The following is a 23,081-nucleotide window of genomic DNA, read 5'->3' as shown; positions in this document are numbered from 1 at the left end:
ATATCCTGTAGCAGAGCATGGTATACAAAGTGACAGTCATAACCTCAGTGCCCATTACACCACATGCACTATCTGGATTATTCCCCCAAGACACCAGTTTCTCAGAACTCTGCAGGTAGGAACTAGCACCACAACACGTCCTTGGTTCTTGCCACCTACCTGGCCTTAATTTACGTTATTCCTTCAGTCTCAGCATTTATTCACAGTAACTTCTCCTTTCTTCACTCCATTTTAGTTTTCTACATTTTTCATTTTCTGACTTGTCTATTTTTTGCCATCCCCCTCCCACCTGTGTTACAACAATGCACTTGGCTTTTAACACTTATTGACTCCTGCACAATGTTTTAGTAGTAATCTCTGTCTTGCTTAATAGCCTGTCTTCCACCTTTAAGCTCCAGGTTTTCAAATCTCATTTGGTGCAGTCCCCTAAACTCTCCAGTCCTTTTCCTTCACCCCTCTTCCTTCTCCTTCAACTCGTCTGCCAGAAGGAGGAGCCATTGGCCCCAAAAGCTTGTACAAGTTAAAGCCTTTTGTGCATGTGTTGCCCTGCCACTGCTTGGTGAGTAGATTTTTTATCTACTCATTTACATTATATTATCAACAATTGATTATTTTTGTTGAAAATCCCACAAAAAACATAGTGGTATTGGTGTGGTAGCCTATACCACAATCAACATGTGATGCAAATTAGATGATAAAAAGAAGGCTTTTATAAATAATGTAAGAGAAGAGTCATGCCATCTTCCTTAAATGGCTTAAGACTGTCAAGTGAGGAATTTAAATGTTTTAAGTTTTCAGAATGAGTACACAAAAGAAGTGCTTCTTTTCCTTTTTATCAAACAAGGTTAATGATTTGCCATACCTACATCTTCCATATCATATGTTAGTAAAATAAGGATTAGGTACACATGTGGCATGTGCAAAGACTGTTCAAATTGTTACTAAATTTAGAAACATATTCTGTACACAACAGATTTTCATTTGATCATGTACACTAGGTTGCAGCAAGACACTATTTCACATGGCTGACTACTGGCCTCTTTGAAATCGGTGTTAGGGATGAATCTTCACAGTTACAGAAACAAACAGTCAAATATAATTTGTGAAAAGCAAATACAAAACATTCTAACTTGTTAATTTTTCAGACTATAAAAATGTTCAGAAATTCTGGAGCAGATCAGAGTCTAGTAAGATTTTATCCCTAGAACTGACATAATGAAGATAGTTCTTTGGAGGAAATATTATCATCAACAGATTTCCATTACAAATTTGTCATTTAAGTTACATAATAATGTAATATTAATTCCAATGAAAGTAATGTTGGAGTGGGGCACAGATTTGATTCCATATCCTTTGTGAGCAGTACTTGTTTATTTGAAACTTCTGCATATTTGTTACGGATTGACATACAGATTGATTAATGCCACTAAATCTCTCCTTCTCATCCATAGCTAGGTTGAAGTGCTTAGACTGTCCATATGGTATTATTAGATAGATGAAATAGAAGAATGATGTAGTGAAAGACAACGGTAAAAATTGAAGATCCTGTGCTTAATAATGTTGAACACAGTAAATCACTGTTGAATGAAAAGAAATTAATACTCAAGATACTGTAGTTATTGCTTAATATAAAACTGATTGGGGTAAAGTGGAATAAAATCTTACTTCTAGCCACACATGAGCATGTCACACATGTTTTTTTTTTTTTTTTTTTGTGAATGCAGACGTATCTTTAACATTTTCATTTTTGATTATTTTGCTTAGTTTTGGAGAAAAGTTAATTATTATTCAGTCAAGTAATTATAAAATGGACAAACATATACTTTTCACCATTGCCATTGCCATAATATAAGTTTCCCTATCACACATTATCATGTGGATTCAGACTCAACTAGAATATCTTGGATTAAGTTCTATTACGTGGTTTTTTATATAACAGGCAGGACTAATATCAGAGATGTTGTTGTTGTAGTCTGCATTTCAGTCATGATGTTAGCTATATTACTATCCTGATGTATAATGAATGAAAAGCTATTCTCACCCTGGTATCCTTATCGATATTTTTAATAGCATAAGAGCATTAAAAATTAAACCATTTCTTGCAACCATAAATTACTGAGTTTTCATGAGTAAGTGGAATTCCTTTTGTGACTTAAATGAAATATTAATGTTTTCCTGCTACCATTGTGCTGTGGTTCCTAGGAGTTTCTGGTTCCATTTGCAGATTTTGTGCAGTGGTTCAGAATAATATATTCAGAAATTATGTCTGCTTAGCTCTTAAGAACTAATGCATTATATATGACTCATATTTTATTAAATGTTTTCTTCCCTGTAGGAGCATTTACATTTTAAAATGAGAATTGATTTGCATGTATCTTTCTGCAAAAGTAAATTATTCCCTTGTCCACATCAAACAGTAATTCAGAAGAAACTGGGTAGCAAAAAATCACACCCAGTGTAACTACCAGGAATTTTATTTCTTGCATGTCCTGCTTAAACTTTAGATACTCCAGTTAACAAAACATCTTTCAATTATTGAATAAGCTTTGATATCAGAAAACACTGTACACTTATCGGAATTGTTCTAGCATTTTTTTAAAAATATTCATGGTACTTGTAATGTTACGTCAACATCAGTTTTCTAGCAAAAGGGTTCAGTAATTTACAGCACCACACCATGTATTACTCTCATTCACAGTCTCTAACATCTAGGTATGAAAACTGTTAAAATGAAGAAATATGGCAAACATACAATGAAGGATCACATGTAGAATTCCCTGAGGAACAGGTGTTGAGGTTTACTGAGTGCAAGTTTCTTCTGTCTTTCTTTGACTGGAGTTTGACATCCATATTTTTCAAATAATAAGTAATTAGCATGAGTGCAATAATATTGAAACACAAACAGAAACCTTTTTATGTTACATTTGTGACCATCAATGCATAGATTTACAGAATTTTGATTCAGTTCAAAGTACTAAATGCACAAAAAGCATCTCTTCCTTTGTGCTGGTACATAACTGTTCACTTAGACCAATGCCTTTATATATAAATGGAGATCTCCATTAAAATGAATCGAAACTGCGAACAGAGTTCTATGATATACTGGTAGTAGTGCTGTAAACTCATCAAGGGAGGAAACTGAATTTACTGTTTATCATGAAGTTACAGCATGAAAAAGTACTGTAAACTGATCAATGGCAACCAAATAAATAAAGCCTATCACTGATTATTAAAGAATTAAATTAACTGAGAGAAAGAGACTGCATGTTTAAATCAAATAATAGATGAATATGACCCAATTTTAGCTTTTAAAATTCTTGATCCAACTGAAATAAAATATTTTACGTTGTACATAAACTGATCTGCGCTATAATCAACAGTAATATTGCATAACAACAACTATTTATGTTGCAATTACACTGCATTTATGTTCTTCCCACAATTTTTCTCAAGTAATTAGATGTGGATACCAGAATGTTTTGAGAATGATTCTTTGAATTACTTGCAAAATTACATATGACCAATTAAACTTTATTAAGATTACAACAGTATCAAAGGAATTATTCCAATATCAATATTTACAGTAACTCAGATACTTATGACTATTCTGGAATATGTCCTAAATCAGAAGTATCTATGATAACAAACTCTGCATTTTTAATCTTCCCTTTGGTGTACAAAAATGAATGATGGCCCCATATTTACTCTGGGATTAGTTTTTTCCTCATGCAAAGCATAAAATCAGTTACACAGCACAATAGCGATTTTCTGAAGAGACACTTCAGATTTATTATGTAAATAGGAAATATAGAGTCCGCTGCACTTAACACATTTAGTTTTATCTTCATTAATCTGACAGTCTCAGCATTTTCTTGATATTTTATTTACACTTATAAATATAAATTCTTTGGAATGTGGAACAAGAATTTGAACTTGTGTAGCTATATGAAAATTTAAGATGGGCATATTAAAACAAATATATTGGCAACAGTTTAAGAGCCAGCTTTTCCTTTATTTAGCTGTCATCACTGATTTTGCCAATGTAAGACACTCTCAGGTGAAGTCATTACTGTTTGTGAAATGTTTTCACTTGGACTGTGGTAAATTTTCACACGCTATAGCACATATTCCAATGTCCAGGACTGAAGTTCACATGGAATTATTACAAGTTTTGATCATTTATACAGAGGACCCATGTGTAAACATGTTGGTGTGAACATAGCACAAAAGTATGGTGTTTCATATGAAGGTAAAAGCAGAACATTAGCACACTGTTAAAAAAAATCACACACAGAATTCTGAGACCACATCACTACAGCCAATGCCCAAGAATATTTACATCTTTCAAAGAGGAATATCATCACTGTGTAGTATGCAGTCTGTATCTTGCTTTTATTTAACTTTAGTGATACACAGATATTTTCCCTCTTCTTGCAGAAACAGCTGACTGAATCTGCCAGATTAACCTTTACTGCGGCAGGACTGACAACACTGATACTGGTATTGGTACATACCACACACTTTCATGGTTCTCACTATCTGACAGTATTTTGACTGATCCTTGCATTCTAACACTGTAAAGAGAGAATAGAAACTTGTTAAATCTTAATGTCACAATAACTTGAAAAAGAGACAGATTAAGTTATATAACATGGTACAAGAGAAAGAGCAATAAATGAAATATTCAGATATTCTTGGTAAATGGAGTAACATTTATCTTTGGGTAACATACAGCAATTCTGTTAAATCTATGCAAGGCACAATGTGTCACCGTCAATAACAGTACAGTGTAGGGGAAAGGAAATATGTAAAACTGATTGTTAAAAAACCCAGTGTGTGCATTTTGATCTGAATTTGAACTAGCAATCACATATACTAGCTCTTCCCAAGTTCTTTCATTCAGCAACATTTGCTCTAGGTGTAATTGTGATTTTGGTGATGAAAACATTAGAAAATTAGTTTATTTTGTATGCTTATATACATTGGTATAAGATGGAATAATTTTCTGAGGCAATTCAACTTACAGGCACAAAAATAGCCTCCACTATCTACATTTTGAGCTTTCTTTTATGCAGAAAGTAGCTGATGGAACAGCAACAGGAACGGCCGCAGGATTGCCGCTAATGAAAATGCGGCAGGGCCGAACAGGAGCAGCCCGTGAACAAACAAGATGGACAAAAGGGAATAGAAGGACAAGTATGACGACAGACAATCGAGCAAGAGACCAAGGTCAACAACAAAGTATTAAGCAATGGGGTCATGAGAAATAACCTCATGAAATCAACCAACATCCACTCGTAAATGGGAAGTAAGCACACGCAATGTAAACACAATGTCTGTAAGCGAGATATCAACCGGCTCAATGCAAACACCAGACTGCCTTGCTGAGTGAGAGGCAGCCACCCAAATACATGAGAGGGTATGTCACTATTGGCTGCTGGGATGACATGCTCCACTATGGCATCCTCACGTTAGACTCGGGGCCAGGAGTGCGCGCAACCACGGCTTACGGCACAACTGCTGCAGAGACGTCTTGTGGTTATTGAGTTCCATGCCGTCTGGCATGGATTCAAAACCCACAGTGCTTGGTACCAGAGTAGCAGTGTGTGCTGCCATAAAAGTATTTTACCATCCCTGCCCTCCTTGTGAGTTAAAGATGTTGGGCGATGATGAAAGTTATGAATGCAGATTGAAATAAAAAAGATCGCTGTTGCTGAAAAATCTGGTAAGCAGGTGAAAATATTATACAGAATGCCCAAAACTCTCATTTCAAGATTGCACACATTAGTATTTTGACAAAAGAAACCAATGATAGAAAATGAAAACTTCAGGCAGTAAACAATGTCTGTTGTAATGTTGTTGAGGATGTTGTAAAGTTCAATGTAGATACTCAAGACATGCAGTACGGAACAATATAATTTTCAAGTGACAAGGTAATGAATATTTCATATATGTTTCAATACTGTGTAGTGGATGTATAATTTTGGCAGATTTATCTGAACACACTTAGTTTTTGTTTCTAAGATGTGTGCATCATTTTAGCATGATTAAAACAGTAACTAATACCAATTTTAATTTTTCACATTTTTATTGAAAATAAATTACCTGTACGTGCACGTGCAAATATGCTGTCAGTACTGGTCAAACTACTTACCTGAAGAAGAGTTGTGGAATCCTAATTTAAAAATAAAAAACAATTATAAGTGTGCTAGAACAATTCGATTATAAAAACTGTAAAAATTCCTATTTTTTATTGCTTTTCTTATTTTGGGGTCATCAATGCTATGCACATTACTATATAAGCTTGTTCTAAGAGAGATATTGTTGTGAGAAGATCTTTGAGAGAGCTCTTGCCATATGCAGTTTAGTGAGACCTTGTGGGTGATATTGTTTGGTAACAGTAATAAGATATTTGTTTATAAAAGTTTTTGTAAGTAACGAAAGTTGTACTGGCAAATTTAATAAATGTAAGATGCTTACAATTTGAACTCTGATTTTCTATATAATCTTTGAGCCTACTATCTACATATGCCTGAATCCTTCTAACACTTGAGACTGAGGACAGAGGAATTTAGAAAAGACTATGAAGTTCGGTAGTTGCAGGGGCAACTGTCTGGATGATTGACTGATCTGGCCTTGCAACATTAATCAAAACGGCCTTGCTGTGCTGGTACTGCAAATGGCTGAAAGCAAGGGGAAACTACAGCCGTAATTATTCCTGAGGGAATGCAGCTTTACTGTACGATTAAATGATGATGGCGTCCTCTTGGGTAAAATATTCCGGAGGTAAAATAGTCCCCCATTAGGATCTCCAGGCGGGGACTACTCAAGAGGACATCATTATCAGGAGAAAGAAAACTGGCATTCTACGGATCAGAGTGTGGAATGTCAGATCCCTTAATCGGGCAGGTAGGTTAGAAAATTTAAAAAGGGAAAAGGATAGGTTAAAGTTAGATATAGTGGAAATTAGTGAAGATCAGTGACAGGAGGAACAAGACTTTTGGTCAGGTGAATACAGGATTATATATACAAAATCAAATAGGGGTAATGCAGGAGTAGGTTTAATAATGAATAGGAAAATAGGAATGTGGGTAAGCTACTACAAACAGCATAGTGAATGCATTGTTGTGGCCAACATTGACACAAAGCCCATGCCTACTACAGTAGTACAAGTTTATATGCCAACTAGCTCTGCAGATGATGAAGAAATTGATGAAATGTAAGATGAGATAAAAGAAATTATTCAGGTAGTGAAGGGAGACGAAAATTTAATAGTCATGGGTGACTGGAATTTGTCAGTAGAAAAGGGGAGAGAAGGAGACATAGTGGGTAAATATGGATTGGGGCTAAGAAATGAAAAGGGAAGCCATCTGGTAGAATTTTGCACAGAGTATAACTTAATCATAGCCAACACTTGGATCAAGAATCATAAAAGAAGGTTGTATACATGGAAGAATCCTGGAGATACTGAAAGGTATCAGATAGATTATATAATGGTAAGACAGAGATTTAGGAATCAGATTTTAAATTGTAGGACATTTCCAGGGGCAGATGTGAACTCTGACCACAATCTATTGGTTATGACCTGTAGATTTAAACTGAAGAAATTGCAAAAAGGTGGGAACTTAAGGACATGGGATCGGGATAAGCTGAAAGAACCAGAGGTTGTACAGAGTTTCAGGACAGCATAAGGAAACAATTGACAGGAATGGGGGAAAGAAACACAGTAGAAGAAGAATGGGTAGCTCTGAGGGATGTAGTAGTGAAGGCAGCAGAGGATAAAGTAGGTAAAAAGACGAGGACTGCTAGAAATCCTTGGGTAACAGAAGAAATATTGAATTTAATTGATGAAAGGAGAAAATATAAAAATGCAGTAAATGAAGCAGGGAAAAAGGAATACAAACGTCTCAAAAATGAGATCGACAGGAAGTGCAAAATCGCTAAGCAGGGATGGCTAGAGGACAAATGTAAGGATGTAGAAGCTTATCTCACTAGGGGTACGATAGATACTGCCTACAGGAAAATTAGAGTGACCTTTGGAGAGAAGAGAACCACTTGTATGAATATCAAGAGCTCAGATGACAACTCAGTTCTAAGCAAAGAAAGGAAGGCAGAAAGGTGGAAGGAGTATATAGAGGGTTTACACAAGGGCGATGTACTTGAGGAAAATATTATGGAAATGGAACAGGATGTAGATGAAGATGAAATGGGAGATAAGATACTGCGCAAAGAGTTTGCCAGAGCACTGAAAAACCTGAGTCGAAACAAGGCCCCGGGAGTAGACAACATTCCGTTAGAACTACTGACGGCCTTGGGAGAAGAGCCAGTCATGACAAAACTCTACCAGCTGGTGAGCAAGATGTATGAGACAGGCGAAATTCCCTCAGACTTCAAGAAGAATATAATAATTCCAATCTCAAAGAAAGCAGGTGCTGACAGATGTGAAAATTACCGAACTATCAGTTTAATAAGTCACAGCTGCAAAATACTAACGCGAATTCTTTACAGGCGAATGGAAAAACTGGTAGATGCGTACCTCGGGGAGGATCAGTCTGGATTCCGTAGAAATGTTGGAACACGTGAGGCAATACTGACATTACGACTTATCTTAGAAGAAAGATTAAGGAAAGGCAAACCTACGTTTCTAGCATTTGTAGAGTTAGAGAAAGCTTTTGACAATTTTGACTGGAATACTCTCTTTCAAATTCTGAAGGTGGCAGGGGTAAAATACAGGGAGCGAAAGGCTATTTACAATTTGTACAGAAACAAGATGGCAGTCATAAGAGTCGAGGGGCATGAAAGGGAAGCAGTGGTTGGGAAAGGAGTGAGACAGGGTTGTAGCCTCTCCCCGATGTTATTCAATCTGTATATTGAGCAAGCAGTAAAGGAAACAAAACAAAAATTCGGAGTAGGTATTAAAATTCATGGAGAAGAAGTAAAAACTTTAAGGTTCGTCGATGACGTCTTTCTGTCAGAGACAGCAAATGACCTGGAAGAGCAGTTGAACGGAATGGACAGTGTCTTGAAAGGATGATATAAGATGAACATCAACAATAGCAAAACAAGGATAATGGAATGTAGTCAAATTATATTGGGTGATGCTGAGGGAATTAGATTAGGAAACGAGACACTTAAAGTAGTAAAGGAGTTTTGCTATTTGGGGAACAAAATAACTGATGATGGTTGAAGTAGAGAGGATATAAAATGTAGACTGGCAATGGCAAGGAAAGTGTTTCTGAAGAAGAGAAATTTGTTAACATCGAGTATATATTTAAGTGTCAGGAAGTCGTTTCTGAAAGTATTTGTATGGAGTGTAGCCATGTATGGAAGTGAAACATGGACGATAAATAGTTTGTACAAGAAGAGAATAGAAGCTTTCGAAATGTGGTGCTACAGAAGAATGTTGAAGATTAGGTGGATAGATCACGTAACTAATGAGGAGGTATTGAATAGGACTGGGGAGAAGAGAAGTTTGGGGCACAACTTGACTAGAAGAAGGGATTGGTTGGTAGGACATGTTTTGAGGCATCGAGGGATCACAAATTTAGCATTGGAGGGCAGCGTGAAGGGTAAAAATCGTAGAGGGAGACCAAGAGATGAATACACTAAGCAGATTCAGAAGGATGTAGGTTGTAGTAGGTACTGGGAGATGAAGCAGCTTGCACAGGACAGAGTAGCATGGTGAGCTGCATCAAACCAGTCTCAGGACTGAAGACCACAACAACATGAAGTTGTTGATGAGGCAGATAAGTAAACATTTTATTTCAAATTTGTGTCTGCCACCTTTCCAATTTAAGAAAGCCAAACAGTGTCAAATATAAATCACTTCAACAAATGTTGCTAGAAACTGATGGCATGCTACAATGTGAAGTTAATGTTTGTAAACTGTTTATGTTTCATAGTGAATAAAATTTGAGGAAGAAATTTCTGAAAATGCACATTTCAAACACAGCATTGTATGGTAGCAAATTACAGACTGCAGGAAAACTAAAACACAACATAACGAAAGCATTTGAGATATGGTGTTACAGAAGAAGGTTGAGAGTTAGCTGAACTGATAAGACAAGGAATGATGTGGGTCTCCTAATAACTGGTGAAGAAAGAAACATATGCAAAACACTGACAAGAAGATGGGATAGGGTGATAGGACATATGTTGGGACATCAGGGAGTAATTTCCATGGTACTATACGGAGCTCTAGAGTGTAAGAACTATAGGGGAAGACAGAGATTGGAATACCTCCAACAAACAATTGACGATATGGGGTCGAAAGTGCTACTCAAAGAGGCCAGCGCAGGAAAGAAGTTCATGGTGAGCTGCATCAAACCAGTTAAAAGACTGATGACATTAGAGACACTACCTTGAAAAATAAAACACTGCCATCTGTGATGTGCCTACATTGTGGTTAATGATATTTTACAGTTCATGACTGGCAGGCAAAGATGGATTATTATTGGAGACAAGTAGTTGCTGGTATGCAATTAACATATAGTGTAGCGGAGTGTAAAGTCTGGAGAGCCAACTGAAGGTACAAGAAAATGTTTCACTTCTAAGTATAAAATGTTTCAGTGTGGGAAAGAAACCAGGTTGTACAAGGTATAGAGAAATGTTTCAGGTCATTTTAAAGTAATTGTTTGCACAGTGTAATTTGATGAAAAAGTATTGGATTATACGGGATAAGATTCATCAATAAGTGCCCATCAACTCATCCTTGAAATGCATACTTCGAAGAACACGGAGTGGAGAATACGATGAAACAGCAGTTACAGGCATATCACAAACAACAGCTTAGTTATGTCAATGAATAATCTAGTGCAAAATTGTTGTGCTGAATTTTGGTTGTCTTTTTGAGCAACTGCTACAAGCTAATGTTGCAGCTACAAGGTATAAATTGTTTCTTTCTGATAAAACTTGATTTTCATTTATTATTATTTGTTTCCTACATCAAAGGACTCAGTTTAGTTCCCCTACCATCCACATAATTTTGACCCTGCAAATTTGGGACAATTTGTCTATTTTTTGTCTAGGGATGAGACATTTTCACTACTGAACAAGTTACAAGTAACACTAGTCCCTGATCTGCACTGTACATTCACACGTAATAGACAACAACATATTATTATATGTGTAAAAATTTCAACAGCCAAAAAGAATGTTTTGAATGAATTCAGATGTGAAGAATGTGTAAAAGAATGTATCAACAGTATTGCAGAGATATCAGGAATATATGAAGGACTAGCTATGTTCTCTCTTGTGTATCTAAAAAGGACATTGTTACACCAAGCTAAGTCAGTAAAGAGCCATTCAGTACAAAAGGGTATAGTATTAGTATGAGTGAGCTCAAGTGAAACAAATTATTGGTCTCTGGGAAGTAGAAATGTCATTGTATGACATTTTGGTTCATGCAGGATTTGTCTCTATAACAGTGATGTATGTGTGGAATCAGTAGGTAGAAGAGGATGATACACAGTGACAAGTAGTTACTGGACCACATATTGTTACCATTACATGAGATAACTGCCACCTTATCAGCAATGTCACAAAAGGCCTCGTCAAAAGTGTTTATTTGACAAATAACTGCAGTAGTATGTGCATATCTGCATTAGTGGTCTGATGCAGTCTACATTGAGTGGGCTGGTGGCATTCATGCAATTGCATTAGCTTCCAGTGTTCACAGATTAGTAATTCCTCAGACAATGATTATGTGAATACCATTATTGTCATTCTGTAGGGCAAAAATTTGGTGTTTTCAAATGAGTGCCACTGCAACTTATTGCTACAATCTGGGAGCCCACATTGTTGAGCAGCACAGCAGACAAACACCAAGTGTGATTTTTTTGGGGTGCCATGGGGTGCTACATTCAATTTCAACTCCTATGTATTGAGAGTAACCACAACAGCAGCTACTACATCACGGCAGTATAAGAGCCTGTAGTACTTCTCTTTCTTTAGGCAACTCCATATTTCAGTACAAAAATTCACCATCACATCTAGGAATGAATGTCCAAGCCTTTGTTAAAGAGTGACAAGTAGCACTGCTTACATGGCCTACAGATTCACTTGATAATAATGTCAGTCACCTAACATGTCTGGGTCATGGTTGTTAGTTTTGATGCTCTGTGGTCTCATATGCAAACGATATGGTGGAAAACTTCCTAGAGACATATAAGGTCAGTTTACATTCCACACTGTAAAATTTATATACTTCAACTGTAGCAAGCTAGGACTAAGCACAATACTGAACTCTCAGAGTCCATGCACAGTTTTGAAACTATTATCATTTTCTAAACTGTCATGTAACTACAGTGTGCTATGAAGGATGTTTCAGTCATGTGTATTCTTCCTGCTGTTGCACTTCTCACAAATGATAGTGTATTATGATATATTAAAAAAGGCTACCCTAGCTTTTGTAACTGATACTTTCTTTATCAGAGAGGAACGGAGATTAGTTTGTAGAGGATTAGAAAGAAGGGGGAGGTCATTCAGGCCCCAATGTGAGATGGACCCACCTGTTACAAGGATGAGGAAAAATTGTTTCTTTGAAAATATCCCAATGCCATTGCTATGCTTTGTCAAAGGCATTATTTGGATGAAAGATAATAGTTACTATCCTTTTTTCTTGTAGCTAAAATTATACATTTCTTTACTTGAGTTATAAGATTTTTTTTTGTTCTCAAGGATTATGGAGAAATCAAGCTGCAATAGAAACAACAAAAAAGGAAAAATATTTTAGTACTATAATAAACAGTTCAAGAGCAGGTATTATTTTGTCATTCATCTAACAGATGAAATGGCTATATAGTAAGATAATGATCACCGACAAATTTCATCTCCAAACATTACTGGTTTCCCTACTATTGCACTGACAATAGTGTAAATATGATAGGGTACTACATATTATTTGCAAGTAATTAGAACATGTATAATACATGTAACTAATTTCCATTACAGGGAGCATATATATTAAAGTAAATATCTGGTGTTTTTGTTTCTGTAGGTAGTATGTTTACTTGTGTGTAGGTATGTATATCCACATAAAACCAATTTTGTAATGCAAGCTCGTGTATTCCTAGTTATCTTATAAGGCTCTAAAGACAAACAAATTAAACTATACATTTACCAACAACAACAACAGCAACTACTACTACTACTGTAATAAAATAATACCACTGCTGTTACTGTTTCTTCCACTTCCATCACCATTACCACCACTTTCACTCTCTTTTCAAAATTGGACAGAGAGAGAGAGAGAGAGAGAGAGAGAGAGAGAGAGAGAGAGAGAGAGAGAGAGAGAGAGAATTATAAAAAAGCTTTTACTGACAGGTTTAGTTTCCCACTGAACTACTTCATTTTTCCATGTAATAACCATTCACACTGAAGCACTTTTTGTAACATCACATTAGCTTCTTCAACCTCTCTGCACAGACAAGCATTTTCTGTTTGGGCATTGAGGCAGCTGACAGTGGTGGTTTTGAGAAGTTGAATTGCACTGACAATTTTTATGATTATCTCATTACTCTTAACAATTCAAAGGAAAAAATCATTTCCATCTTGTCAATAATGATCCAAAACACACATGCATTTAACATACTTTTCTCTTTGTATTGGTTGATAGTCATACCAATGTTGTACACTACTTATTTTGCAACTAGTATCCAAGCTGTGCTGCAAAATGGTGTAAATCGTGGTGATCCAACATGAAAGGATTCATCAGCCAGAGCAATGACTGCCAATCATTGTTCAGATTACACTTCTTGGTCCACTTGCTGTACAATTTCAAAGATCTGAATAATAGGTCTACCACTGACCTCTCCATCTCACATATTTTTATGGCCACTTTTAAAGTCTTTGGCACCATTTTTCAATTTTTCCTTCACTCATTACTGTACACTTATAAACTAGGTGTAGCTCCTGATGAGTATCTGTAGATCCTTTTAGGTACAAACAATTAAAATACTTTGCAACTGGTGGGAGCCATAATTTTTTAAGTCATTGTTGTTTTCTTTTATTCATAGTTAATTGACTACTGAATCAAAACAACAACTTATATACTTTCAATAACAATCTGCAGCTGTCACTGCATTCATTCAACTTTGTTAAATCCGCAAATTAAATGAAACAACAGGTTTAATGTTACCAACCACTGTTTGTTTATCTCCACAACGTGTTTCAAAGATTTAAACCTCCATCATCAGGCAGATTTACATTTTTTAGTATGACATTTGTGTGTGTATTGTGTTATGAATTTTGGAGGAACTTGTGGCACTGTCTAGTGGAGAAATTAAACACAATTTCAGAACATGGTTTTGGGTTTATTCTGACAAAAAACTAATCGTATATGTAATGGCAAAAATAAAATAAGTAAAATAGGTAGGTACTCTATTTTACTTATTTTGACCCGCCAGGGTAGCCGAGAGCACTAATGCGCTGCTTCTTGGACTCTGGTAGGTGTGCCGGCCCATATCAAATCCACCTGGCAGATTAACAACAAGGGCTGGTATGCTGCCCAGCCAGGATGTGGTTTTTAAGCGGTTTTTCACATCCCACTATGTGAATACCGGGCTGGTCCCCATGTTCTGCCTCAGTTACATGTCTCGCAGACATTTGAAAACGTTCGCACTATTCCATGGCTTACACTAGATGCAGACAGGTGGGGTACACTAACTCCATCCCAGGGGGTTTGGGGTGGCGGCAGAAAGGGCATCCAGCCACCCTCTGCAACTAATGCTGCCATATCAATAGTAACATGACTGAACCCACTTTGAAGTGGGACAACAGCCTCAAGAAAGAAAGAAATTCTATTTTACTTATTTTACTTTTACCGTTAGGTATAAATTTAGTTTTTTGTCAAAAGAAATCCAAAACCATGTTCTGAAATAGTGTATTGTTTCTCCACCAGACAGAGTCACAAGTTCCTCCAAAAAACCGTAACACAACACATGCACTAATGTCATAACAACAAATGTAAAACCATCTGATGATGGAGGTTTAAACCTTTGAAACATGTCATGGATATAAATGAACAGTGACTGGTAACGGTAAACTTGTTGTTTCATTTAATGTCAATAACAGTCACGGTAAAGCCTAACCCAAAACTTTGCATTTGAAGTAATTCTGCCAATGTTTAAGTATAAGAAAAGGGCCCTTACACTCTACATACATCTCACTGCTATCAGGCACATAATTGCAGTTTTAAGGCCAAAAAACAGCATACACTGACTGAGTAGGCTATGCATATTGCCTAAGGTGACAAAAGTGACCAACTTCCAATGAAATTTTATATTATGAGTGCCTATCCTAGCCTGTTTAGTTGATGAGTTACTTTGCATTCTGGCCCATTCAGTTGATGAGTGACTATGTAATGTATTCAAATAATTTGATTATTACCTATTGCAGAGACAAAACCTTCAATGATGCTATTTGTGTGGTCTGAGGCTGAAAAATACAATCAAAGAACTATGGGAAGTTGTGTGTGCATATCCTCTCAAATATTCTGCAGTCAGAGCGTGTGTTTTTAAATATTCTGCAGGAAGGGCACTATATAGTATAGGCAATGTGCTTTATTATTCTGAGTGAAATTCTGCAGTAATTCTGTCCTTACCCATGCCTCTGTAACTGAAGCTGCTAACATGTGCTTCTGAGGCTAGAATCAAATCAGAGGTGGACATATTGAATTTCGGTAGTGAAAAATTTTTCACTGCCAGTATTTAGCAAAATTGATTAGAGACGTAGTTGGGTAGAATGTCCTAGTTCAGATTCAAAAACTTTGTCTTACAGACTGACAGTATGTGACACTGTTGATTGTTATTTGTATGTCAAGCTTGGTATCTATCTAAGCACCATCTGAGAGAAAAATGTCGTGCAGCACTCTCTACCTTCCCTTCAATCATAACTCTTCAAAGACATGGAAAGCAAACAAATAGACAGTTTAAAAAAAGGTTAGTTACTGTGAACAGAATGCCCTTCAGGTTAGAAATACAGCCTTGCATTTCTCAAATTAGGTGCTGAAAACTGCCTAAAAATCACAACCAGGCTCACTGGTGTCCAGATCAATGACTGTGAATCCTCATTTTGAATTCAAATGGCAACCAAATGCTGTACTTACAATTTGACACTTGATGTGTGGCATGCAAAAAAAGTGTTGACGTACAACTTTCCAAACAAGGAGCACAATGAGCACGAAGGAGAGAAATATTAATAGCAAGAGAAGTATGGAAAATTCACTAAAAATCTTTCCATGAAGAGACACAAAACATTCACACAGAGTTTCAAAAATAGTACAGACTGCAGCAAATGTTACAATGAAATTGGATTCCATATTTTGTAGCAGCTACAGTTATCATAAAGATCAGAGTAGCAGAGTTGCTGCAATATTTATCCAGAGTTTTAGTTATCATCAGATTTGGTAATAAGGGAAAGCAACATTCCCACATAAGATAGTATAATAAATATAAACAGAAACATTTCTCTAAAATCTCAACTAGCGAATCTTGCTGCACCTGGAAAGAATAACAATGGATGTATGAAGAGGAATGACATTGGCCAAGGTCGTGAAGTGAGCTATAACAATTATTAGTATATTAATCAGTGGGTATAACATACAAAAATGCTTGCATTACTAGAGTGTCACCAACATCCTCAGTAAAGCTCACCAAAAATGTCGAATGTATTAGAAGTATCCAAAGTAATACCGTACAGCACTTGGGATCCCTCCACAGAAATGCAGACTGCCAGACACATGACACCAGAAACAAAACCCAATTACAAATTACAGCTCTCAACACAAAATTATATGCGAATGGGGTTAAGAGTATGGGCATTAAAATATACAACCGCCTCCCAAAAGACATAAAAACAGGCAAATACCCAAAAATAATGAGAATTAAATTAAAGGAATTACTGCTAAATCACTGTTTCTATTCTGTATACGAATTTCTTGAAACAAAATTTTAATTATTTGTAATAAGCTGTTTATTCACTTGCAGGTATTTCTACTTAGTAAGAAAATTTAATTGTTGTATGATATTCATATTCTGCCTGTATATCTTATATGTATTCTGCACTGTGTAGTATGTACCACCACTGCCATCTCTCATCACACTCCACCTTTTTTTATATTTTGTCTATATATCCTATATTTATTCTTCTATGTGAGTTATGTACCACTACCGTCATCTATCATCAATCATCATAATAATTTTCAAATTCACTTGTCGTATATTATGATGCCTCCCCCCATGAACCATGGACCTTGCTGTTGGTGGGGAGGCTTGCGTGCCTCAGCGATACAGACAGCCGTACCGTAGGTGCAACCACAACGGAGGGGTATCTGTTGAGAGGCCAGACAAACGTGTGGTTCCTGAAGAGGGGCAGCAGCCTTTTCAGTAGTTGCAGGGGCAACAGTCTGGATGATTGACTGATCTGGCCTTGTAACACTAACCAAAACGGCCTTGCTGTGCTGGTACTGCGAACGGCTGAAAGCAAGGGGAAACTATGGCCTTAATCTTTCCCGAGGGCATGCAGCTTTACTGTATGATTAAAAATGATGATGGCGTCCTCTTGGGTAAAATATTCCGGAGGTAAAATAGTCCCCCATTAGGATCTACAGGCAGGGACTACTCAAGAAGATGTCATTATCAGGAGAAAGAAAACTGGCGTTCTACGGATCGGAGCATGGAATGTCAGATCCCTTAATCGGGCAGGTAGGTTAGAAAATTTAAAAAGGGAAATGGATAGGTTAAAGTTAGATATAGTGGGAATTAGTGAAGTTCAGTGGCAGGAGGAACAAGACTTCTGGTCAGGTGACTACAGGGTTATAAACACGAAATCAAATAGGGGTAATGCAGGAGTAGGTTTAATAATGAATAGGAAAATAGGAATGCGGGTAAGCTACTACAAACAGCATAGCGAACACATTATTAAGGCCAAGTTAGATACAAAGCCTACACCTACTACAGTAGTACAAGTTTATATGCCAACTAGCTCTACAGGTGACAAAGAAATTGAAGAAATGTATGATCAAATAAAAGAAATTATTCAGATAGTGAAGGGTGACGAAAATTTAATAGTCATGGGTGACTGGAATTCGGTTGTAGTAAAAGGGAGAGAAGGAAACATAGTAGGTGAATATGGACTGGGGCAAAGAAATGAAAGAGGAAGCCGCCTGCTAGAATTTTGCACAGAGCACAACTTAATCATAGCCAACATTTGGTTCAAGAACCATAAAAGAAGGCTTTATACATGGAAGAAGCCTGGAGATACTGACAGGTTTCAGATAGATTATATAATGGTAAGACAGAGATTTAGGAACCAGGTTTTAAATTGTAAGACATTTCCAGAGGCAGATGTGGACTCTGACCACAATCTATTGGTTATGAGTTGTAGATTAAAACTAAAGAAACTGCAAAAGGTCGGAATTTAAGGAGATGGGACCTGGATAAACTAAAAGATCCACAGGTTGCACAGAGTTTCAGGGAGAGCATAAGGAAGCAATTGACAGGAATGGGGGAAAGAAACACAGTAGAAGAAGAATGGGTAGCTCTGAGGGATGTAGTAGTGAAGGCAGCAGAGGATAAAGTAGGTAAAAAGACGAGGGCTGCTAGAAATCCTTGGGTAACAGAAGAAATATTGAATTTAATTGATGAAAGGAGAAAATATAAAAATTCAGTAAATGAAGCAGGGAAAAAGGAATACAAACGTCTCAAAAATGAGATCGACAGGAAGTGCAAAATGGCTATGCAGGGATGGCTAGAGGACAAATGTAAGGATGTAGAGGCTTATCTCACTAGGGGTAAGATAGATACTGCCTACAGGAAAATTAAAGTGACCTTTGGAGAAAAGAGAACCACTTGTATGAACATCAAGAGCTCAGATGGAAACCCATTTCTAAGCAAAGAAGGGAAAGCAGAAAGGTGGAAGGAGTATATAGAGGGTCTATACAAGGGCGATGTACTTGAGGAAAATATTATGGAAATGGAAGAGGGTGTAGATGAAGACGAAATGGGAGATAGGATACTGCGTGAAGAGTTTGACAGAGCACTGAAAGATCTGTGTCGAAACAAGGCCACCGGAGTAGACAACATTCCATTGGAACTACTGACGGCCTTGGGAGAGCCAGTCCTGACAAAACTCTACCATCTGGTGACCAAGATATATGAAACAGGCGAAATACCCTCAGACTTCAAGAAGAATATAATAATTCCAATCCCAAAGAAAGCAGGTGCTGACAGATGTGACAATTACCAAACTATCAGTTTAATAAGTCACAGCTGCAAAATACTAACGCGAATTCTTTACAGACGAATGGAAAAACTAGTTGAAGCCGACCTCGGGGAAGATCAGTTTGGATTCCGTAGAAATGTTGGAACACGTGAGGCAATACTGTCACTACGACTTATCTTAGAAGCTAGATTAAGGAAGGGCAAACCTACATTTCTAGCATTTGTAGACTTAGAGAAAGCTTTTGAAAATGTTGATTGGAATACTCTCTTTCAAATTCTGAAGGTAGCAGGAGTAAAATACTGGGAGTGAAAGGCTATTTACAATTTGTACAGAAACCAGATGGCAGTTATAAGAGTCGAGGGACATGAAAGGGAAGCAGTGGTTGGGAAGGGAGTGAGACAGGGTTGTAGTCTCTCCCCGATGTTATTCAATCTGTATATTGAGCAAGAAGTGAAGGAAACAAAAGAAAATTTCGGAGTAGGTATTAAAATCCATGGAGAAGAAATCAAAACTTTGAGGTTCGCCGATGACATTGCAATTCTGTCAGAGACAGCAAAGGACTTGGAAGAGCAGTTGAATGGAATGGAAAGTGTCTTGAAAGGAGGATATAAGATGAACATCAACAAAAGCAAAACGAGGATAATGGAATGTAGTCGAATTAAGTCGGGTGATGCTGAGGGAATTAGATTAGGAAATGAGACACTTAAAGTAGTAAAAGAGTTTTGCTATTTGGGGAGCAAAATAACTGATGATGGTCGAAGTAGAGAGGATATAAAATGTAGACTTTCAATGGCAAGGAAAGCGTTTCTGAAGAAGAGAAATTTGTTAACATCGAGTATAGATTTAAGTGTCAGGAAGTCATTTCTGAAAGTATTTGTATGGAGTGTAGCCATGTATGGAAGTGAAACATGGATGATAACTAGTTTGGACAAGAAGAGAATAGAAGCTTTCGAAATGTGGTGCTACAGAAGAATGCTGAAGATTAGATGGGTAGATCACATAACTAATGAGGAAGTATTGAATAGGATTGGGGAGAAGAGAAGTTTGTGGCACAACTTGACCAGAAGAACGGATTGGTTGGTTGGACATGTTCTGAGGCATCATGGGATCACCAATGTAGTATTAGAGGGCAGCATGGAGGGTAAAAATCGTAGAGGGAGACCAAGAGATGAATACACTTAGCAGATTCAAAAGGATGTAGGTTGCAGTAGGTACTGGGAGATGAAGAAGCTTGCACAAGATAGAGTAGCATGGAGAGCTGCATCAAACCAGTCTCAGGACCGAAGACCACAACAACATATTATGATGTGCTTTGCTGTACAAATTGTATGATATACAGGACCAATGATAAATAAATAAATCAAGTATGTGACTATCTTAAGACGTTTCCAGTAGGGCAGTACATAATGGAAAATTAGCTTGATCAGCAATAGAAAATTGTTGAGGCAATCTGGAACCTTTCTTATGAAAAATGAAGAAATATGCACACTGACACCACCAGGATACTGCAAGGAGCAAAGCTGCCACCTTGCACCCTAAAGAGAGAAGAGTTGCAAGCTAACTAGAGTAACCTCAAAGATATCATACTGGTTCAGCCTGCTTATGTACGAGTCATCAAAAACCCACAAAGATGGTGTACCATTAAGACCAATTGCAAGCACTCCTGGTTCAATAAGGACTCCTGGTTCAATGAGTATAAACTGGAGTATGTTTTGGCCTTTCTGCTTCATCAGCAAGTGAGAAATATGGACAAAGGACTTGGGAGACAAAGGACTTGGGACACTTCACTGAGAAGCTGAGAAACTAAAACTTGGACCACATGCCACTTAGTCAGCTTTGATATTGTTCCTTGGTTTACTGACTCAGTGATTCTTGGGAGAATTCTGATTACATTTTCCCATAGGACAACACCAAGCTTTTTCATGCACATCTTATCATCAGTTACTTTATGTACAATGGTGATTTCTATTAACAGCTGCAATGCTTCAGTGTTGTTAGTCCACTTAATCTGATGGTTACCAAGTTCTCCATGGAGCATCAGATGAACAAGTACATTGTAAAAACCTGTGAACAATACAATCATGTCACAGTACTTGATGTAAACAGACTCCTAAGAAGACAAGATTTCACATGGCAAGGATTGCACATAAACAAAAGAGGAAAAAAAGAAACTATGCAGAGAATTAAAGTATGCAATTACAACCAAAAAGCAGACCATAGTCATGGGAAACAACATGGCAGTAACCATCATAGAAAAATCTTCTATAGAATCAAAAAACTAGGAAGGGACCATCACATTCCAACAATGAGACTGATCACACTGAACCAAGAAAAATAGGAGCAGATGCAGCAATAACAGCAGTATTGGAACAAGCAACATCATTATCATCCCAGTCAACAGCAGAACCACAACCACAATTGGAAACAGCAGCAAAGCCACAGTCACCACAGTCACCAGTGGCAGCAGCATCCCCAGAATCATTATCATCAGAAACACAGGCAACAATAAAAATATCAACACGAATAACATAAAATGCAACATCAACACTGGCAGAAGAAATAGGAGCCACTCAACCCCTTAACAAGACAGGAAGTTCGTCACCATGCCATCAGAAGGGGCAGTCAACATTGAAAAACCCATCAAATACTCCTATACTGAGTAAGAAGAAAGCAGCAGTTCCATCCCATCTCGATGATTTTTTACTGAAGGGCTACAGGAAAACCACAGTAAGATAAGTGTAATGTTCTTACATATTAAGGTGCAGTCTCTTAAGAACAAACTAACTGTGATGATAAAGTATACCAGACACCAATTCCACCTGATATTCTAAATGCGCATTTTGTCAGTCCTCATTCAGATAACAGCATAATGAAGAATGTGAGTAAGGCAGAGGCACTGCAGCCAGAAATGAACAGTAAGCAGACAGACAGCTTTCACTGGACCTGTGTGACTGAAAGATGGTCAATGAATCAATAGCTAAGCTCAGCAATTCTAGAGCAGAGGATTACTATGGTGTCTCAAATTATGTTATTAAATATATCAGAAATCAAATTATAACACCACTGACTAAAATAATCAACATCATTTTAAATGAAGGTAATAATCCAGAATGTTTAAAAATATCTGTGGTTAAACCAGTACATAAGAAAGGAGATATAGCATAGCCAGATAGCTACTGAGCAATATCACTTATACCCATAATATCAAAAATAATAGAATACTGCATGCATAAACAGATTATTTAATATTTTGAACATAATGATATACTCACCTCCTCACAGTATGGTTTCCGATCCAGCCTTACTACAGTCAAAATAGTTGAGAGTATGGTAACAAGAATATACAATTGTTTTGGAAATAAAGATATTATCTGTGCAACACTGTTGGACCTCAAAAAAGCTTTTGGTATGGTCTCCCACAATATGCTCATAAAAAAACTCTACCACAACAGAGTGAGAGAGAATGCCCTATGCCTAATGCAGTCATTCTTGGACAATAGAAAACAGTTAGTTAAGGTAGATTAATCAAATGTCAGAATGGCTTCCAGTTGCAAAGGGAGTACCTCAAGGATCTGTTCTCGAACCTTTCATTTTCATTATTTATATCAATGATTTACCTGCAGTTGTGTCATGTGATGCAGTACTATATGCTGATGACACAATACTCATCACATGTGATATCAATCTTGAAAATGTGCAACGCTGTGTGGCAGTGGCAATGGAGAGGTGCACTATTCGGTTTGAGGCAAATGTACTGCAGAAGACTGATAGAAAAACTGAAGCTATTATATTCAATCTGAATGCTCCCAGCCATGATAACAAAACAGTAAAATTATTAGGAATTCATTTAGATCAAAAGC

The 23,081-nt window shown here is 37.0% G+C and overlaps 1 protein-coding gene across 5 annotated transcripts in view; it reads right to left on the bottom strand.

Moving 5' to 3' along the window:
* Nucleotides 1-223: 223 nt before the first annotated feature.
* The window catches only part of LOC126272274 (protein madd-4-like), a 2,033,115-nt gene continuing 2,010,257 nt past the window's right edge, over nucleotides 224-23,081 (bottom strand). For 3 of the 5 annotated variants that reach the window (XM_049975021.1, XM_049975022.1, XM_049975023.1), the window contains one exon: nucleotides 224-4,574. In XM_049975021.1, the coding sequence (XP_049830978.1) occupies nucleotides 4,462-4,574 (113 nt within the window). In that variant the 3' untranslated portion in view covers nucleotides 224-4,461. The remainder of the gene's footprint in view (nucleotides 4,575-23,081) is intronic. The other 2 variants (XM_049975019.1, XM_049975020.1) reach the window with 1 other exon arrangement.

The sequence above is a fragment of the Schistocerca gregaria genome, chromosome 5 (genome assembly GCF_023897955.1).
Source record: "Schistocerca gregaria isolate iqSchGreg1 chromosome 5, iqSchGreg1.2, whole genome shotgun sequence".
Lineage (NCBI taxonomy): Eukaryota > Metazoa > Arthropoda > Insecta > Orthoptera > Acrididae > Schistocerca > Schistocerca gregaria.
The sequence above is the reverse complement of the archived record's forward strand: the minus strand, read 5'-3'. Positions and strand labels throughout refer to the sequence as shown.